Raw genomic sequence first — 20,144 nt, 5'->3', positions numbered from 1 at the left:
TCATGTATGTACATGGTGACTCCTGGCCTTCCTGGAGACACAGCAGGACTTTTCTCTCTGAGGGTCATGTTGGTCCATTTCTGGCTTTCTCAGAAAACTCTTGTGATTCCCAATTCTGTCTTCAAGTCATTTCTCTTCACCGATAACCTGCTTTATGTCAACTCCCGCCCATTAAGATGACACTAGCATCTGGTGAGGGCTTTCTTCTGCATCACAACATGGTGGAGGGTGTTGCACATTGAGGCAGAGCATGAATTGCTAGTTCAAGTTCCTCTTCCTCTTATAAAGCCACTGATGTCATCATGGGGTCCTGCCCCCATGACCTCATCTAGCCCTGATCATCTCCCAAAGGTCTCACCTCCCTGCAGTACGCATCCAGAGATGGCCATCACAAGGTGGCCACTCAAGCTGAGATAGCCACACCTCACACTTTACAGAACACTCTCAAGGGGACCTCTCCTGACAGCCTAATCCAGCCTGGGAAGATGAACAAAGAGCTGCTGCTATGGAAGCCGGTCGGGCTTCAGGAGACTTAGCATGAACCCACAATTTAACCCTATGTCTTCTATCCAGAGCCCTTCCCACTATACTTGCTGCACTGATCAACAAAAAATTGTCACTGACCAAAAAGGAACACTCCTTCCTTGGCTTCCCTGAGCTCAGGCACAGTGAGGCCTGTGGGAAGGGACAGCATGGGAGGTTGGAAACAGCATCTGTCAGGGATGTCACCAAGACAAAAGACAGCCCTAGTGGGCATACGGGCTAATGAGATGACCTGTAAGGTTGCTGTCCCCCTAAAGACCCATTGCCTATGGCCCAACAAAGATAAGCAGGTAGTTCCCAAGACCCAGAGGGTTTTACTTGGACCAGAGAGTGATCCTGGTGAAACAGGATAAGGCTGAGAAATTCTCAAAGGTTTTGCCTTCTAGTTTTAAGAAGGTCCTACCTAAGACTTTAATCTTCTTCACTGTCTTCTCCGTGTTATTGGTCACTGTCACAGTCACAGGAATGGGTTCCCCATGGAAATATATCTGAAAAAGTTAGAGATAAGTCAGAAAGGAGAACTGAGTGTGGGGACATCTTTATTAGGTCATTCTAGGTTCAATTCCTTTAACTAGAACAAGCTTGGTGAACTCCCTACTTTTAAGGAAGATGATGCTTTCCTCCAGAGAAGGGTCTGGAACATGTTCTGCCCTGTCTACAGGAGGCTGAGGAGGGTAATGGGGCTCTGAGAGTCACATAAGAGGAAGCTGGAGGTCCTGAGTAGGACTGTGAGGTTCTGGGAGCAGGAAGAGTGAGGTGAAAGGAAGCCACGGGGACACTGGGTGATGAAGCTCTTCCCCCAGCAATCACGTGGAACCCAGCCCCAGTGGGCACGTGTGCACACGTACACTCACACATGTGCACACTCTGCATGGGCTCTTGCCAACACATGTGTGAAACTGCCTCATCTCCCAGAAGGATCAGAGAGAGCCTTAGCCAGCAGGGCTTCACCTTTTCCACCATGACACACCTGAGGGATGGTATCGCACACAGCCGCCCTGTGTGGCTAACTTTCCTGGGAGTAAATAATTTAGGGTGGCACACCTATGACATGACATTAGAGAGTTGAGCAGAGAAAGGCCAGTGAGAAAAAGGGCTCCCCAGTCTGTGGGGCCCAGCGAGGGCAGTGCCACTGGTTAGCCCTGTTCTGAGGCTCAGTTATGGAAAGAGCCATTTACAGTCCCTGGCCTTCCACGACTCCTGAGGCAGAATGGCTTGCAAGGCACCCACATAGCTGGGGCCCCAGGACACTACCCTAGAGGGACGCGGGTTACCTCTTTGCTGAGGGAGACTGCAAGGTGCAATGGCTTGTCAGACATGAAGAACTGCCAGGAGGCCTCGGCCTGGGGCTGTGGCCCCATCTCAGATGGCGCGTGCTGGACTTTGCGGATGAGCAATCGCACAGAGCTCCTGTGGAGAAAAGGCCAGAGGATCCCTGGGATTAGATCAGCCACTTCAGCTCGGCCTCTCCTCTCCCCTCCCCAGAGTCCTGACAGAGGTGGGATGGGACAGGCCTGTGCCTGGGACAGCCCCGGGGACTTTCCCACTCCACAGGCTGGGTGTCAGGGCCAGAAATGTCTCTGTAGGTCTCTTTCATGCTGTCAGGCTCTGGTTAGGCGAGGCTGTGTGATGGTGTCAGGGGCCTCGTGTGGCCAGGCCCCAGAGCAGTAACAAATTGCAGCTAGTAACTGTTGTAAACACCAAGAGATGTGTACCATGAGTATGTGGGGAAATGGGAAGGGCTCAGTGAGAAGTCTGGCTGGGTATAACAAGAAAAGTGAGCCAGCTGGGTGAAATGCACATGCGTATAATCCCAATAGCCCAGGAGGCTGAGGCAAGAGGACCACAAGTTTGAGGCTAGCTCCAGCAACTTAGTGAAATCCTGTCTCAAAAACTAAAAAGGGATAGGGATATAGCTCAGTGGTTAAGCATCCTTGGGTTCAACTCCTTAGAAAAATGAGCATGAGGGTGCTGGGGTTGTAGCTCAATGCTCGCCTACTATGTGTCAGGTGCTGGGTTTGATCCTTAGCACCACATAAAAAAATAAACAAATAAAATAAAGGTATTAGTCCATCTACAAATAAAAAAGAAATTATTTCAAAAAAAAAAAAAAGAAAAGAAAAATGATCTTGAGTTTTGGAGGGTGGGAGGAATAGAGGTTACTGCTTATTGGTTATAGAGCTCTGTTTGGGGTGATGGGATGAAATTTTTACTTCTGGGTATAGATGTTGGTGATGATTACACAACATTGGGAATGGAGTTAATGCTACTGAGTTGTATACTGAGAAGTGGTTAAATGACACATGTCATATTATGTGTATTTTAACACCATAAAAAATTTGTTTAAGGAGGAAGAATGTTGGGCATAGTGGTACTGTAATCCTGGCAACTGGGAGGCTGAGGAGGATTATAAGTTTAAGGCCAGCCTCAGCAACATAGTGAGGCCCTAAGCAACTTAACAAAACTCTGTCTCAAAAATAAAAAGAGCTGGAGATCTAGCATAGAGGTAATGTGCCCCTGGATTCATTCCCCAGTACCAAAATAAGTAAATAAATAGAAATAAAAAAGGAGAGCTGGGTACAGTGGTGCATGCCTGTAATCCCAGAGACTTGAGAGGCTAAGGCAGAAGGATCTCAAATTTGAGGCCATCTTGGGCAACTTAAGGAGATAGGTCTCAAAGTAAAAAAAATGGAAAGGGCTAGGGATATAGGTCAGGGACCCAGGTTCAATATCCAGGTGGGGGACTCTGGGGGAGAAGAAAACAAAAGAAGGATCTGAGAGCTCATAGGTGCTTCTGTGGCACTTGATGTTGTGCGCTACTGTCACTTTCTTCCCTTTGTCCCCTGAGATGACCACCCACCAATGCCCACAGGTAGATGGTAGATAGTTCCATCCTCAGCTGCCCAGAGCTGGGGAGGCGCCATCACCCCTGCCACACAGCCCCAGGGGAACAGTTCTGTCACATAGAGATAAAATGGGTGCTGTACTATGGCCACCCCCCACCCACTCCTCACCTATTCCAAATAGGCTCTTACTTCTTTGAGACTTTGTCCTCTTCACCATCTGGGCTCTCTGTGGCAAATGCTTTGACCTCAAAGTCGACCCCACAGCTCTGTTGGAGACAAGAGGAGACAGGGCAGCTGCCAGCACCCTCCCTCCTAAGAGCTGGGATGCAGGGTCCCACCTCCCACAGGTACAGGTTGTGGCCATAACTGTTTGTCTTAGCCACATCCCTTTTAGTGTTGCCCTATGAAGATTCAATTTAGAGGTGTACTTATAATAAAACCCTGACATTAGCATGAGGAGTGAGTCCCCAGTGGACGGGAAGTGGGCCGCCCGATGAGGCCCTCTGGTGGTGTGGAGACTATCGCACAAGGCCTGGCAGGTCCCTGCACTCGTAGCTGTCCTTTTCCATGTGACGCTGTGTTGTGTTATGACTTCCTGATCCTTATAGCAGGGGACAGATGTAGGTGATCACAGGGGCTGGGGGTGAGATCTGTGAATGCCCTGCTGAGGTGAGAACACCCTGACCCCAGTTGGCCAGCCAGCAATGGCCCATGATGTCAACAGCTCATCAAAATTTTCTTCTTGGGGCTGGGTTGTGGCTCAGTGGTGGAGCACTTGCCTAGCATGTGTGAGGTACTGGGTTTGATCCTCAGCACCACATGAAAATAAATAAATAGAATAAACATTTTGCATCCATCTACAACTAAAATGTTTTTTTCCTTTGGCACCAGGGATTGAACCCAGGGGCACTTAACCACTGAGCCACATTCCCAGCTCTGCACCCCCTTTTTAAGAAAGGTTCTCATGAAGTTGCTGAGGCTGGCTTTGAACTTGCATTCCTCCTGCCTCAGCCCTCCCAGTCGCTGGGATTACAGGTGTGTGCCACTGTGCCCAGGTCCCTTTTCCTATACCTCAAAATTTTAAACAGAAAGTAGAAATGGAATTTGGTGTAAAACCTCATTTTTAAATACAAAAAACTTTTAAGAATTTGTGGGTCAGACAAATGCATCTGCCAGTGACCTTCAGTGCTCAGCCCCGGGTGTGATTCCTTCAGCCCCTGCTCCAACCCTCCCTCTGCACTGGGCTCCCACCCACAGCTGGCTCTGCAGGCTTCCCCAGCTGCCAGGGGAGGGGGTGGGTGTCAGCAAAGGCATTTGACACCTGCTGTGTCAAGCCTCAGACTTACAGGTCCTGCCAGGGTGCATTCAGGGCCACTGTAAACTCCAGGTTAAAAATACATACATATCACTGCAAGCCACACCAGGCATCGTGAAGCCACCCTGTCCCTGCCTCACAGCCCCACTCTGTGCTATTGCACAAACAGAGCATGCACCTCTACAGCCTCTCCCATCTACATGCTTCTTCCAGCAAAAACTCTCTCTCTCTCTCTCTCTCTCTCTCTATATATATATATATATATATATATATATATGAATAATAACATAATAATTATATAACTTATATATTACACATCTTTATATTAATGATTAATATATCATTTAATATAATAATGTATCATATATTAATAGTATATTATTATATTATCAATATAATTAATGTTACATGTTATATGTTAATATTATATAGCATAATAGAATATTATATAATATATTGCATAATTTTTTTGTGTGTGTGGGTGGTGCTGGGGATTGAACCCAGGGCCTTGTGCATGCAAGGCAAGCACTCTACCAACTGATATCCCCAGCCCTATATTGCATAATATTTTAAGGTCATAACATGTAACTTATCATTCATGCAATGCATATATATATATATATTATTACATCTATTTATTTCTTCATTTGACAATCTCCTACGTGTCCCAGACCTCCCTGGAGCCTGCAGGCAGATCTCCAGGCTCTGTACAATGCAGCATCTTGCCTGCAGCTCTCCCCACCCACTGACACTCTTTCATCTCATAGAACAGAGAAAATAGGCAGGGCCTGATGTAGCCTGTACAGAGATCCAGAAAGGTTGCCCAAGAATCTGAATTTTAGGTCTCTCAAAAGAGCACCGTAAGATCTGACTAGACTGGACTTCAGTTCTTGGTCCCCCTCTTCTTGAGTGGGCTTGTCATCCCCAATCTCAGCCATCCTCCCCCCTCATTTTCCTGGGCCATGGCATATAGATGTTTCAGAAGCAAGACTTGTAACTCTTAGTATGTGATAATTCAGTCTTGCTGTGTGATGCACTGGGATTTCCCCTTCCTCCATTCTCCTCTGTTCTGTTCCATCCATTCTTTAAAACTGGATTCCATTTTGGAACCATCAACCATAAGAATCCCATATTGATAAACACTGTCCAGCGTGTCCTCCTCCACTGTGCAGGTACAGACCTGCAGTCACCGTCACATCTTAGGACACTGAGAACTCAGCATCCAGGGGTCTTTGCCCCTCCTCTGTGCCTGTAATCCCTGGTCACCCCCATCACCACCCCGGCTTTGCTTCTTTTTCTCTTCATGACACATGCCAAGCCCAGCCTCATTCTCAACGTAGTAGCCACAGTGACACTTTGGAAACCTAAGCCAGACCTGCCGTCCAGAGCCTGCCGTCCCAAGTCCCTAGATCATCCACCAGGCCCTTTGAGGAGATCTGGCCACACTTTTTTTTTCCATTCTGATCTTGGCTTTCTTCCCGGCTCCAGCCCTTCTCACTTAGCACGTGGTGCCCCTCTGCCTGGGAGTGTGGCTTGCTCCTTACCTTACCAGAGGACCTCCCTAAGCCTGCTGAACAAACCTCCCATGGCATCCTCCCTCGCCTTTCACCAGCATGGGGCTCCCACAGTGCCTGTGGCCTTGATGTGCCCTGTGGGTACTGTTGTCTGTTACTCTGCATTAACAAGTGAATCCAGGAGGGCCAGGTCTCCTGTTCACCAGGATGTCCCTGGCTAACAGTTGCTGAGGAGAGTGACAGGTTCACAGGGGTCTTATCCTGGCCTCTCTTCTTTGGAGTATGTTTGAAATTTTCCATGATAAAAAGCTACATTTAAAAGCCTATTGAAGGGACTCAGAGAGAAAAGGATGCAAAGAGAGAATGTCACATGGAGGCAAGGACTGTAGTGATGATCAGCAGCCAGGGAAGGCCAGCTAGCCACAGAGCCGGGAGGAGACAGGGAAGGGTTCCTCAACAGGCTTCAGAGGGAGCATGGCCCTGGGTACCCCTTGATTCTGGGTGTCCAGCACACAAACTTCCACTGTTTAAATATCCAAGCGCAGGTGGGCATGCACGCGTGCGCACACACACACACACACACAGTGCATTGAGGGAAGGAAGGACCCACGGCGTGTTTTGGTTAACTCACCTTCCCTGCATCTTGTGGAGCTGGCTGCAACATCACTGAGCAGGGCAAGGAGTCAGGAAACTGGAAAGAAACAAACAAAAAAATCACTTCTTTCCAAGGGGGTATTTAAGGTGTGACACAGAATCATCACATGAAGTGGGAAAAGGAAGAAGATGAGCAAGAAATAAGAGAGCCTGTTCCACCACACACCTGGCATCCAGGTTAGCGTCGATCCAGAAGCTCTGGGGCAGACACATGCGCAAGTGTGTGCTCAGGTGTAAGTGTTCGTGGAAATGGCGCAATGTTGAACACGCTTCTGCTCCCTCACTTCGTTACCACCCCCGGAATCAGAAAGCTTTCAGACCATTCCCGTGTGGTGAAACCCTGTCTGGCACCACCATTTTAGAGTTTCTATAACGTGCACTTAATGCAGCCAACCCACTTCACTGGATACCTAAATGGTCTCTACTGTTTTGTTTGGGGGTACCAGGGATTGAACTCAGGGACACTGACCACTGAGCCACATCCTGATCACTATTTTGTATTTTATTTAGAGACTAGGTCTCATTGAGTTGCTTAGTGCCTCCTTGTTGCTGAGGCTGGCTTTGAACTCCAGATCCTTCTGCCTCAGCCTCCCGAGCTGCTGGGGTTATAGGCATGCACCACTGCGCCTGGAAAATGGTGTTTACTTTTTTGCCATTATAAACAATGCTGCAATAAATATTCTTCTTTGTACATTTCAACACCATTTGAGCCAATTAATTCCATATGTTGCATTGTAAGAAAGGGAAGTATCAATCTGAAATCACTTTTTTTTTTTGTACTAAGGATTGAACTCAGAGGCACTTGACCACTGAGCCACATCCTCAGCCCTATTTTGTATTTTATTTAGAGACAGGGTCTCTCTGAGTTGCTTAGCACCTCGCCTTTGCTAAGGCTGGCTTTGAACTCAGGATCCTCCTGTCTCAGCCTCTGAAGCCACTGGGATTACAGGTGTGTGCCATTATGCCTGGCTTAATAGAGATTTTGTAAAACAATTGTGGTTAAATAGAAGAATATAAAAGTTACCATTTTAACGATTTTAAATGAACAGTTTAGGCTGGGGTTGTGGCTCAGCAGTAGAGCACTCGCCTAGCATGTGCAAGGCCCTGGGTTCGATCCTCAGCACCACATGATAAATAAATAAAGGTATTATTTCCAACTACAACTAAAAAAAAAAAAAAAAAAGTAACAGTTCACTGGCATTAAACACATTCACATAACAACCACCATCCTTCTCTAGAACTTTCTCATCATCTCAACCAGAAGCTCCTTACTCACTGGACACTAATTGCCCATTTCTCCCCTCCCCTGGTCCCCCACTCCACCTCCAGGGCCATTCTCCTATTTTCTGTCTAAATGACTATTCCTGTTGCCTCACGTAAATGGAACCACATGATAACATGAAAGAAGCTTCCGTGTCTGGCTTCTTTCTGAGAGTGGCTCGAGGCTGTCCACACTGGAGCTTGAGGCAGGGCCATATCAGGCTGAGCCATATCACTCTGGAGGAGACTATGATCACAACAGACAAGCATCAAGGAAGAAGGTTGGCAGAAGCTTTCCCTCACAGAGCTCCCATCCACACTGCCTGCATTGCCGGGCACTGGCACCCTGAGAGGCAGGGTCACTGGTGAGATATGGGCCTCAAGAGAGGTGACAGGTTAAAGTTACATAAGCCACCAAGATATGGGCAAGGCTAAAGATGGTTTCTTATTCCACTAGGCTCACCTGTCCTTTGGGAAACTTTCCTGCAAAGAACACCCCAGGCCAGCCCAGGGAAACTTCTGCAGATTTGTTGTTATAGCTGAATAAGCGGAGCAAGAGCATGAACTCATCTAATTGGGCAGTCAGACAAAGGAAATATCTAAAGGGCAGGTTGAAATGGTGCCTTCAAAGGCAGGAGGCTATTTTCAAGAATTTGGAAAAAAAAAAAAAAAGACTATCAAAGACCATGCAATCTAGAATTTCTTTCAAGGGTGCAATTTACAGGCCTGAAGACACAAAGCCCTTCTTTTGTTCCCTTCCTGTTGCTCATTCCCATTATGAGGAGCCATAGATAAAGGCGGCCAGCCAGGGGTCAGGAGCACTCACCGTGAGCAGGAAGGGGTAAGTGTTGCCCCCCAGCTTCTTGAGCAGGCTCTCCTGTAGCTGCGTAGGGGCACTTGCAGCCCCCACTGGAGGGTACACCTGGACCCGAGAGAAGTACAGGTCCCTGCGGAAGGTCAGGCCTATCACATCGATGTCATCCTGGCCATAGCGGAAGGCGCAGGTCAGAGAGACAAACACTAGGAAGAAGAGACAGATAGGGATGAGCTTGGTTCATTGGACGTGCCCCCAACAGCCTGATGCCATCCTTACTGGGATAAGTGGGCAGCAGGGTGACCACACCACACCATTGGCCCCAGACTTTCATGTCTGGAAAGGAATGGATCTGAGAAAAATGTACTTCCCAGCTGGTGCACATATTTGGAGAGAATCAGTACCTTCCTGGGAGTTAAATTTCATGACCCTAAGGGGACTGTCAGAGGATTGGGAAACATCTCTCTGGCAACCCCATTATTTTGCCAGGATGGTAGATATCTGTGGACCAAGGACCTGGCACTGTCCACCTGAGCCCGCTGTCTCTCCATCCCACCCCTCGCCACTGTGCCCGCCAGCTCAAGCTACTTGGGGAACTTTAAGACAGTGCTACTTGCTTGGGCCTGGAGGTTCAGGATGCTGGACAGAGTTAAGGGTGAAGGTAAAAGGCAGAGGGAAAGTGAAAGGATGTGAGCTGCCACCAGACAGGGCTGAGGGAGGGACCGGAGGGGCCGGAGGGGCCTTTGGCCAAGCAGGAAGATGAAACCAACCTCAAAAGTCTCCAGTTAGAGCCTTCTTTGCACATCGCTCTGAAACTTATAAAGCATTCTCTAAATCACCCCTTTAGAAAATTCCATTTGATTAAAGTTGTGATCCCAGTGGACCAAAAGAATCATGTGGAAGTTCAGGAGGCATTTTTTGAAAAAGACACAAAGCCCACAGTTGTTGAGTGTAAGGCATAACAGAAGTGGCCCCTCTAGGCCCTCAGAAGCTGTTGCTTAAGGATTCGTCTGTGTCAGCAATAAGGGCAACTGCCCTAGTTGCTGGCTCAGAGAATCTACTGACCACCTGCCCAGTCCACCTTCAAAGTTAGTAATCAAGCAAAATGCCCAGAGGACCTAGTTTTATGCCTGCTGTCGCCAGGCAGTGGCTTTCCTTGACATAAGGCAACCTTCTGTGGCCAAGGGCATGGGCTGGCAAGGCTCCACATGGCAGGAAGGTAGAGATGGCAGAGCAGGACATTTTTCTGCTCCATTCTTGCCATATCCCCATCGCTGCTAATGGCCCATACCTGTCATGCTTGTGGGCACATCCCAGGTTTACAATAAGGCCTTGCGTTTGCCAGTAGCAACCACATATTTAGAATGGAACTGAGTCAGCGACTTTCTCACAGCATAAGCTGAATCTGTTCTGATTCAGTTTATGCAACAGTCATTAGTAATAAATGGCTTGCCACACACATCTCAACTACAGAAATCTCAAGGGCACCATGACACTGTGGTTCAGAATCATTGCAAGAACGCATAAAAATAAATTTTGGGTTTTATTCCTGCCTCTAGCAGGCGTGGTTTCCCCACACAAATGCCTCTTTCCCAGAGCCAGCTGGGAGCCTTGACCTTTACAGCCCAGAGGACAAGGTCTCTGCTCACCTTTCTTTCCCTTCACAAGCTCCGGATCTACCAATATCACACCATCTAGACCAAGAGAGAGAACAGCAAGGGTTAGATGAGGAGAGCAGAAGATACTTTCTTTTTTTTTTTTTTTTTTTTGGTACTGGGGATTGAACCCAGGGTTCTCTACCACTGAGCTACATCCCAAGTCCTTTTTATTTGTTGAGGTAGGGTCTTGTTAAATTGCCCAGGCTGGCCTGGACTTATAATCCTCCTGTCTCAGCCTTGTGAGTTGCTGGATTACAGTCATGACTACTGTGCCTGGATTCTTTTTCAACTTTTTTTTTTTTTTATATATTTTTTTTAAATTTTTTTAATATTTATTTTTTAGTTATCAGCGGACACAACATCTCTGTTTTGTATGTGGTGCTGAGGATCGAACCCGGGCCGCACGCATGCCAGGTGAGCGCGCTACCACTTGAGCCACATCCCCAGCCCATCTTTTTCAACTTTTTATGTTGAAATAATTACAGATTCACAGAGAGATGCCCAGTATCCTTTATCCTACATCCCCCAATGGTGTTAAACCTTATATGATTACAGCACAGTAGCAGGAAGCCCACCAGGATACCAGGTGTGTACATAGATCTATGTTATGTTAACACTTGCGGAGCTTTGTCTAACCACCACAGAGTCCAAATGGAGAACTGTCCCATCACCGTAAAGACCCCCTTGGCTACCCTTGTGGTCCCACCATCCCCTACCCGCACCATCCTCAGCCCCTGGCAGCTACCTTCACTATAATTTTATCATCTTGAGAACATTGTATAAATGGAATCTACAGCATGTGGTCCTTTGGGACTGGCCTCTTCCACTCACTGAATCATCCTCAAGGCTTCTGAGTTTCAAGGGTATCAATAGCTCATTTTTTTAAAAATTCTGATTTGTTATACATGATGGCAGAATGCAATTCATTTCATATTACACATATAGAGCACAATTTTTCAAAACACTGATTGTACACAAAGTATTTTCACACCATTTGTGCCTTATACATGTACTTAGGGTAATGATGTTTAACTCATTCCACCATTATTCAATAGCTCATTCTTTTTACTGTGTACTCCGTGGCACAAATGGATCTCACTTTATTGAACCTCATTTACTGAGAGATTTTGGTTCTTTCAGTTTGGAGATTTAAAACCTGCTAGGAACAATCATGCCCTAAAAAATTTTATGTGAACCTAAGTTTTCATTTCTTTTTTTTTAAATATTTTTTAAGTTATAGTTGGACACAATGCCTTTATTTTATTTATTGTTATGTGGTGCTAAGGATCGAACCCAGAGCCTTGCACGTGCTAGGTGAGTGCTCTACCACTGAGCCACAATCCCAGCACCCTAAGTTTTCATTTCTGTGGGATAAATGCCTAGGAATGCAACCGTTGGGTCAGATGGGAAGTACATGTTTATTTTTTTATATTTTGCTTTCTTTTGGTACTGGAGATGGAACCCAGACGTGCTTAACCACTGAGCCACATCACCAGCCCTTTTAATTTTTTTTCATTTAGAGAGAGCCTCCCACTAAGTTGCTTAGGGCCTTGCTAAGTTGCTGAGGCTGGCTTTTGAACTCAAGACCCTCTTGCCTCAGCCTCCTGAGCTACTGGATTATAGGTGTGTACCACCGTGCTCAGCTTTATGTTTGGTTTTTAAAGAAACTATCCAACTGCTGCCAGAGAGGCTGGACTACTTTACATTCCCACCACCAACCTCTAGAAGCGATCAGGTTTCGCTGTGCCCTCATTAGCATTTGGTATTCCCCCCTCCTCTTTATGGTACTGGGGATAAAACCCAAAAGCATTCTGCATTCTACCTCTGAGCTACATCCTCAGCCCTTTTTATTTTATTTTTGAGATAGGATCTCACTAAGTTGTCCAGGCTGGCCTCAAGCTTGGATCTTTCTGTCTCAGTCTCCTGAGTTGCTGGTATTTCAAGTATGGGTTGCCATCTTAGCCATTTTGATAGGCATGCAATGACATCTCAGTGTGGCTTTAATTTGTATTTCCCCCATGACTAATGATGCTGAGTTTTCAAATGCTTACTATCAATATCTTTGTTTTTTAAATGTCTATCTCCTGCTCATTTTTTAATTGGATGCTTTTTGTTTACTGTTGAGTTCTGAGCATTCCTTGTATATTGTAGAAATGAGTCCCTTCATCTCCTTGCACACTGGAAACATTGTTTCCAGTCAGCCAGTGGCACTTCCCTGATATTTTAATTATTAATTCTTTACTTAGATTATTAAAAATACAAAACAGGAAGTTATCTGATGACATAAAGGAAAACAAATTTTAAATTTTATTCCAACTTGCTGGGGTTATAGCTCAATTGGTAGAGTGCTTATCTTGCATGAACAAGGCCCTGGGTTCCAATCCCCAGCACCACACACACACACACACACACACAATACCTTTCCACTTACCTACAGGCTCTACTTGACTGACATGGTCTATATAGTCTCTCTTTCCCAGGTAGATGGTCACCTGCAAGAAGAACAAGTGTACATTCTAAATGGCAAATTGACAACCATCAAATCTTTTCATTAGTCTTGAAAAGATGAGCCACTTGGCTCTGCAGCTCCTCAAGGCCTTCTTCACCACTGGCTGGGCTGTGGGCAAAAACGGGGTTTCAGGCAAGGTGTGCTCCATCCAGTCTCCTGCACCAGCTCCAAGCATTTTTCTTGCCCTTTTGGATGGTGGGAATTCTTCCCACTCCTTTCCTCACCTCCTTTTCCCCATCAAAACCAGGTCTGATATCAACCAGGTAACTTGTCAATTCATACTTTAGTAGAAAGTTATACCTATGTCAATGGGTCTCCTGCCACCTGTTTGCATGGGAAGGCTTCTATTTCTAGCTGTGGACTGAAACATCTCACTTCTGTGTTCAAAGAATTTATGGACTGTGCAGAGAGGTAGGAGCTCCAGAGGAGTCCCTGAAATCCTACTAGGAAAACTTCTGGACAGGGAAACCTAAACCCACACTCTGAGGAAGGAAGGGGTGGAGCTGGGTGGGAGAAGACAGCCGTGGTCTCTTCCCTGGTCCTGCCCATCGCATGCCCCTGACAGCCAAGGTCTTTTTGACAGATCTGTGTGAGAGCAGGGGCTGTGTTCCCTCAACAGACCTACTTCAGCCTCTGATGCACAGAGGGCTGGTGAGCGATGCCAGCGCATCAGGGAGTGAGCGCACATCCCCCTCCCCGAGCCTCTCCAATGCAAATTTTCACTTCCAAGAACATCTAGATCATTTTCCTTGGCATTAAGTCTTGTGCTGTACTTTTCCTCTGCAGTGTATCAGAAGTGGGTCCCTATGCCTTTGAGGTTACTAGCATGACTGACGTTGAAAGCACTATTGTTTGCAGAGAAGATTCAGTAGGAACCCCCCAGCTCCAGTGTGAAGCACTTTAAGCTCCATGAATGAGGTGAGCTCTTCTTTCACTCTTCCCACATGCTTGGTTATGGAAATCCTACCTGTGCTGCTGGCACTGGAGATAAAGACCCTCCAGGTCCCTGTCCTTCTGTTTGGGCCAAGTGCCAGTGCAGAGGTAGGGGGTGGGGAGGGGAGAGGAGGGAAGAAGAGAGTGAAGCTCTTCCTTTCAGAGGAGGCTCTACCTGCTGGGACGCTGAAGGACAGACAGCACCGCCCAGTGATAGTGATGCTGAGTGTGGCTATCTCGGCAAAATAGACCAACATTGCAAGGCCCAGAGGAGAGGTTGCTTCTGGAACTGCCAGGCCTTCCTCTGTGGTAAATGGCCACCAAATGGGGGTAATGCCAGAAAAGGCTGTTGAGATCTGAGCCTTGGGGCTGGGGCTGAGGCTCAGCGGTAGAGAGCTCACCCAGCACCTGGGAGGCCCTGGGTTTGATCCTCAGCACCACATAAAAAATAAATAAATAAATAAGTTGAATAAAGGTATTGTGTCCAACTACAACTCAAAAAAAAGATCTGAGCCTAAAGACTCTATAAAGAGTCTAGCCCAGTAGTGCATGCCTGTAATCCCAACAACTGGGAAGGCTGAGGCAAGAGGACAAGTTCAAAGCCAGCCTCAGCAACTCAGCCACACCCTGAACAACCTAGTGAGACCCTTTCTCAAAATAAACAAATAAATAAATAAAAACGGCTGGGGATGTGACTCGGTGGTGAAGCCCTATGGGTTCAATTCCCAGTACCCACCCCCCCAAAAAAAATCAGGTGTCCACCCTGAAGGTGCTCTTTGGTTTCATTCTCGCAACTCTGTGAGAATGAGCCTGTCTTACAGGGGGTGTCCTAGACCGAGATCATATTGGCAGGACAGTGAGTGATTGATCAAGGGCAGCTGGGGAGGAAGCCTGTTTGTGGCTGGGAGGAGGGAGGGTTGGAGAGCACAGGGGAGGGAGCTGGGTCCCCAGCCCTTCTTGGAGTCTCTTAAAAAGAGCCAGGAAATCTTTCCCAGGGTCTCTTCAGCAGACTCCCCTCTCATCTTCATTGGTTGAAACTCAGTCACCTGACTACTCTAAACCAACAAGGAGCTAAGGAATGAGATGGTTAGAATTAGATCAGAATAATCAAGATTCATTCCCTGGGACCGCCTCTAGCCACTGCTTCACAAGGTCTGGTAGACCCTGAAGACCATTGGCAATTTTTACCCAGGAAGAAGAGGCACATGACCATAGTGTGGGCACCCAGCAGATTGCTACAGTCTCACATCATGTCACCCCACTCCTCTACCTGCTCTCGTCCCTCCCCTTCCCTTCAGTGCTTCCTTTTGAGGTCACTGCTACTTGCCCCCTGGGTCTCAATAAAATGATCCTAACATGTGCAATATTAATTTAACAATTCTCTTTTTTCCCCCTGTGGCTACCAATATAGAAAAATAAATTTCTTGATCCAAAGGATTTTACGTAAGTATGAGGAGGGGAAAGTGGGAAAATGACAAGGAAAACTAGAGACGTGGTTTCTTTCCTGTCCTGCCAGAAGCTGAGATCACAGATGGACACAAACAGGGAAAGAGTTTGGCGGATCAAAATTTGAAGGGCACCCAAGTGATCACTCCTAAGAATTGGAGTACTTAATGAAGGCAATGAACTGGGAGAGGAGAAGGCAGGACAAGGCTGTGGGCACAATAAGCACTGAAGAGTTTCTGTCAAGCCCAGTGTGGGTGGCAGAAATCAGATAGAAGGAGCTAGATTCACAGTGTCCAGTTCAGCAGCCAGTAGATCCAGGTGGCTTCTGGTCATCTGTGATACAGCCATTGCAATTGACCTTTGCTGCAAATGTAAGACACATGACACATTTCAACATCTTAGCAAAGAATATAAAATACATTGTTGGTAATTTTATATTGTTTATGTGTTGAAATGATAGTTCTTTGGATATATTGGGTGAAATGAAGAGTATTAAAAGTATTAAATTCAGCCGGGCGCAGTGGTACAAGCCTGTAATCCCAGTAGCCCAGGAGGCTGAGGCAGGAGAATCACGAGTTCAAAGCTAGCCTGAGCAAAATGAGGCACTAAGCAACTCAGTGAGATCCTGTTTCTAAATAAAATACAAAATAGGGCTGCAGATGTGGTTCAGTGATTGAATGCTCCTGAGCTCAATCCCTGGTACCACCCCCACCCCTGCAAAAAAAGTATTAAATTCTTAATTTCTCTTAGGTTTTTCTTTTCCTTCCTTTTTTTTTGGTACCACAAAATTGAACCCATGGGTGCTTAACCACTGAGCCACATCCCCAGTCCTTTTTATTTTATTTTTTATTTTGACACAGGGTCACAATCCTCCTGCCTCAGCCTCCCAAGCTGCTGGGATTACAGGCATGTACCACCACACCCAGTTCCTCTTAATTTTTTAATGTGGCTACTAGAGTATTATAATTACATATATTACTTGCATTGAACATTGCTGAGTTAGGCTGCTGACCCAGAAGGAGCCCATTCAGAGGCTGGGTCGGGGCCCTCCATCAGGTCCCCATGACAGGAAGTTCATGGGAACACCTAGACCATCCAATGGGTCCCTGAAGGGCATCATCTCTGCTAAGTAGGCCAGGTTATTGGTGGCTGTCAGCCACAGTGGAGAATGGTGGAATGGGAGCAAAAGGGGCCTTTTCCACATCAGTGGCTCTTAAGATCCAGCTGGGATGTGATTCGTGGTTGTGGAACAGATGCAAATAAGGAACACTTCACATTCATCCACAGTCTGGACTCTCCCAGGCAGGTGACATGACTGATCACGGGCCATGGGAGTCACAGGTATCGACTAAACAGTGTTTGAGATGGTAAGTCATGGGTTCAAGGATGGCCAGGAAAAGCAGTGAAGTTGGGGTGATGCTGTGGAGAGTGAGATTAGAACACGGAGGTGGCAGGCCTGAAGTCCCAGTGAGGCTGGAGAGAAGCTGTGTTTCTGCACTTCACTCCTTCCTGTGAGTCCCCTCGACTGACCATCCTGGACAGAGATGGAAAATAGCCATGGAGCTTCCCCGCACCGCACAGAGTTTTGCTGTTGATCGTATCTACACTCAGAAAATCTCCATTTATTATTACTTTACAGTAATTTCCATGAAGTCACTCACTTCTGTGCCACTTACCGATTTATCCCGGGAGACCTTCTTGAAGATGACATGGGACTTACTGGTCTTAGCACTGGCTGCCATGTTGTATATTGCTGGCAACTCCTTCCACCTTGGGCTGTGCGTCAGGTGCTGGAGGGCTGGGAAAAGGTAAAACACTCCTGACCAGACACTCAGGAACATCCTGATTGAACAACCTACTCATGAGATGCTCATATCCACTGGACATTTCCTCTACCTGCTCCCACACCTAGGCCTGGCAAAATAAGGTCTTTGCTTAGTTTATATTTCATTGCAGGATGCATGTGTGTGTGTGTGTGTGTGTGTGTTTTAAGTGGGTTTTACTTTTCTTGGTAAGCCTTAAACATTTCTTGGTAGCTTACTGGGAAGTGCAGCTAGATTCCAGTGAGAAAGTTTTGCTTTTCGGATTGATCTTTGGTGTCGTTACACTTAGCCAGGTTGAATCTAAAATTCTATCATGACTGTGTCTTATAGCAAATAAATAGAAAAGGTTCTTGAAATCCACCACAAAACCACTTCATAAAAGCAGTTTTCAAGGACATATGAAAAAATCCCCAAAGTCCCACCCAGTGGTTGCTAGCAGGCAGGGCTTGCCTTCCCACAGTCTGCCACCTGTTCCAGAGGCCATCATAGTGGTCTGGAGTTCAATGCTCTCCAAGTCTCCTTCACAAGCAAAAGCCTATGGAAACCACACTGGGACAATCTAGGTAAAAATGCCCTTCCTTGCTTCTCCCTGTGCCTGCCCAGGGGTTCTGAGAAGGCTTGGGTTGTGGTGGTCACATACCTTGCGATTTATCACCAACAAGATGGGATGCCTGAAGGAGTCAGGAGAGGGTCCCTATGTCCTGGGACGATGGGCAGCCAGCCCCTGCTTGAGCCAGCTGGTGCTGTCCTACCAGATGACCCTGCAAGTCACAGGCCAGCCCCTGGCTGATGTGTGTGGGGAATTTGTAGGGGATCTGGTGAGGATGCCCAGCACCCAGGTCTCAGTGTCTAAAAGCCAAATCCCATCTAAGGAGCAGAGTGGAAATTGGATTAGGTTGAGATGGCAAACCGCAGCATCAGCAATTCTAAGCATTAGCTGAGGCCCCATCTCCTCACAGGGGGTCCTGCGGCTGCATCGCTGTCCAGCTCACATGGGGGAAGAACAGCAGCAAACTGAAAGCTACTTTTTATCCTAAACCTCTTTGGGTTCTGAAAATAGACTGCTTATCCCTTTGCTCCTTAGCATCATCAAGACAAGATTTTCAAGTGCAATGACAAATATGATTAACTCAGCAGGCATTATGTAATCGGAAAGGTCAAGGGGAAAGGTCAAGGTGAACCTGGTGTTGTGCTGGCCACACTGACTAGGGCCCTCTCCTCCAGCCGGGGTCCTGCTGATTATACCAGGGGTCCAGTTTGTCTTCCCCTGCATCTCTGCCCACATCTTCCCAGCCCAGCACCTGCAGGGGGTCCTCACTGCCGCTTTGGCTTCCAGGGACCTTAATGACTATGCCATCTGATGACATCCATTCCTACCATTCAGGCCTTCTCCACATGGAGCAAGGGGCCTTCCCAGCCCTGACCTGTCACCTGCCACTGAGGATGTCCCACTGCTCTCAGGCAAAGTTCTTAGAGCAGCCCCAGCCTCCGCCTGGTCCAACAGGGTTGCCCCCCACTGCTCCAGCCCACTGCCCTTTTTTCCCAAGACAATTCTCTCTTCTCTACCCTTCAGATTTTGACCAGGAATCACTTACTCAGGGAAGCCCTCCCGACCTCCAGGACTCGGCTAGAGGCCACAGGGAAGATGTCCCCTTCCAGGGCATGACACCTCCTCCCGCCAATAGTTACTGCCCAGATCATCCAAACTAGGATGGAGTGATTAGGTTCCAGCTCTCAAAGTCCAATCATTCACCTCTAAACATTCCTGCATTAATACAGAAGGTTTTGGGGACACCTCACATCCAAACCAAAACACATACTTATGTAGTAGATGTGACCTGGTGTCCAGGAATGAAGCAAGTATAAGCAGAGGCCTATTGTGACTTTGGAGTATTAGCATCAATCCAAACACTCTGGTGGCTTCCCATTTAAATCTAAATGCCATCTAAATCCTACATGAATTCCCCACCCCTCTCCAGCACCTCTGATCTCATTCCTCACCACTCTCTCCTCCCCCTTGTTCTAGTACACTGGCCTCTCTGCTTTTCTTTAAACCTGAAGTTTAAACCTTCAGGGCCTTTGCACTTCCAGTTTCCTCTTTCCACAGACAGGCACATGACTTACTCCCTTCATTCCTTTGTCTTTACTTGCACTTTGCCCTGTTTATTATATATCCCATTGCAAACCAACTCAATTCACCCCAAATTTCTCTTTTACTACACTTTACTATGCTACTGGATAGCATTTATTATCATCCAACATACAAGGTGGTTTTCTGGTTTACCTGGCTTATTGTTCATTGCCCCTCCTTACTGGAATGTAAGTTCCAGGAATGCAGAGAGATTTCTGATTATTTTGTACCCATTCTGTCTCCTGCATGTAGAACAGGGACTTCAATATACTTTGAACAGCTGGGCGCAGTGGCGCACACCTGTAATCCCAGAGGCTCAGGAGGCTGAGACAGAAGGATTGTGAGTTCAAAGCCAGCTTCAGCAAAAGTGAGGTGCTAAGCAACTCAGTGAGACATTGTCTCTAAATAAAATATAATAAACAGGGCTGGGTATGTGGTTCAATGGTCAAGTACCCCTGAGTTCAATCCCCAGTAAAAAAAAAAAAAATTAAAATATATATTTATTTATATATATATTTATTTATTTATTTATATATATTTATATATGTGTGTATGTATAAGTATACATACACACACATATAAATACATACTAAAAATAGGAAAGACAGTGGAATGAATCAGACATAACTTTCCTATGTTCATATATGAATACACAACCAGTGAAACTCCACATCATGTACAACCCCAAGAATGGAAAT

At 46.7% G+C, this 20,144-nt stretch overlaps 1 protein-coding gene across 3 annotated transcripts in view; it reads right to left on the bottom strand.

The window, feature by feature from the left end:
- Positions 1–19,852, bottom strand: part of Sag (S-antigen visual arrestin) — a 33,573-nt gene extending 13,721 nt beyond the window's left edge. For all 3 annotated transcript variants that reach the window (XM_046439694.2, XM_046439696.2, XM_046439697.2), the window contains exons 1-8: positions 17,169–19,852; positions 13,036–13,096; positions 10,596–10,640; positions 8,959–9,152; positions 6,850–6,909; positions 3,579–3,655; positions 1,818–1,953; positions 947–1,031 (exon numbers count right to left, since the gene is read on the bottom strand). In XM_046439694.2, the coding sequence (XP_046295650.1) occupies positions 947–1,031; positions 1,818–1,953; positions 3,579–3,655; positions 6,850–6,909; positions 8,959–9,152; positions 10,596–10,640; positions 13,036–13,096; positions 17,169–17,333 (823 nt within the window). In that variant the 5' untranslated portion in view covers positions 17,334–19,852. The remainder of the gene's footprint in view (positions 1–946; positions 1,032–1,817; positions 1,954–3,578; positions 3,656–6,849; positions 6,910–8,958; positions 9,153–10,595; positions 10,641–13,035; positions 13,097–17,168) is intronic.
- Positions 19,853–20,144: the final 292 nt, after the last annotated feature.

Source organism: Marmota monax, unplaced genomic scaffold, assembly GCF_021218885.2.
Source record: "Marmota monax isolate L192 unplaced genomic scaffold, Marmota_monax_Labrador192_F-V1.1 WCK01_AAM20220418_F8-fsc00041, whole genome shotgun sequence".
Lineage (NCBI taxonomy): Eukaryota > Metazoa > Chordata > Mammalia > Rodentia > Sciuridae > Marmota > Marmota monax.
The sequence above is the reverse complement of the archived record's forward strand: the minus strand, read 5'-3'. Positions and strand labels throughout refer to the sequence as shown.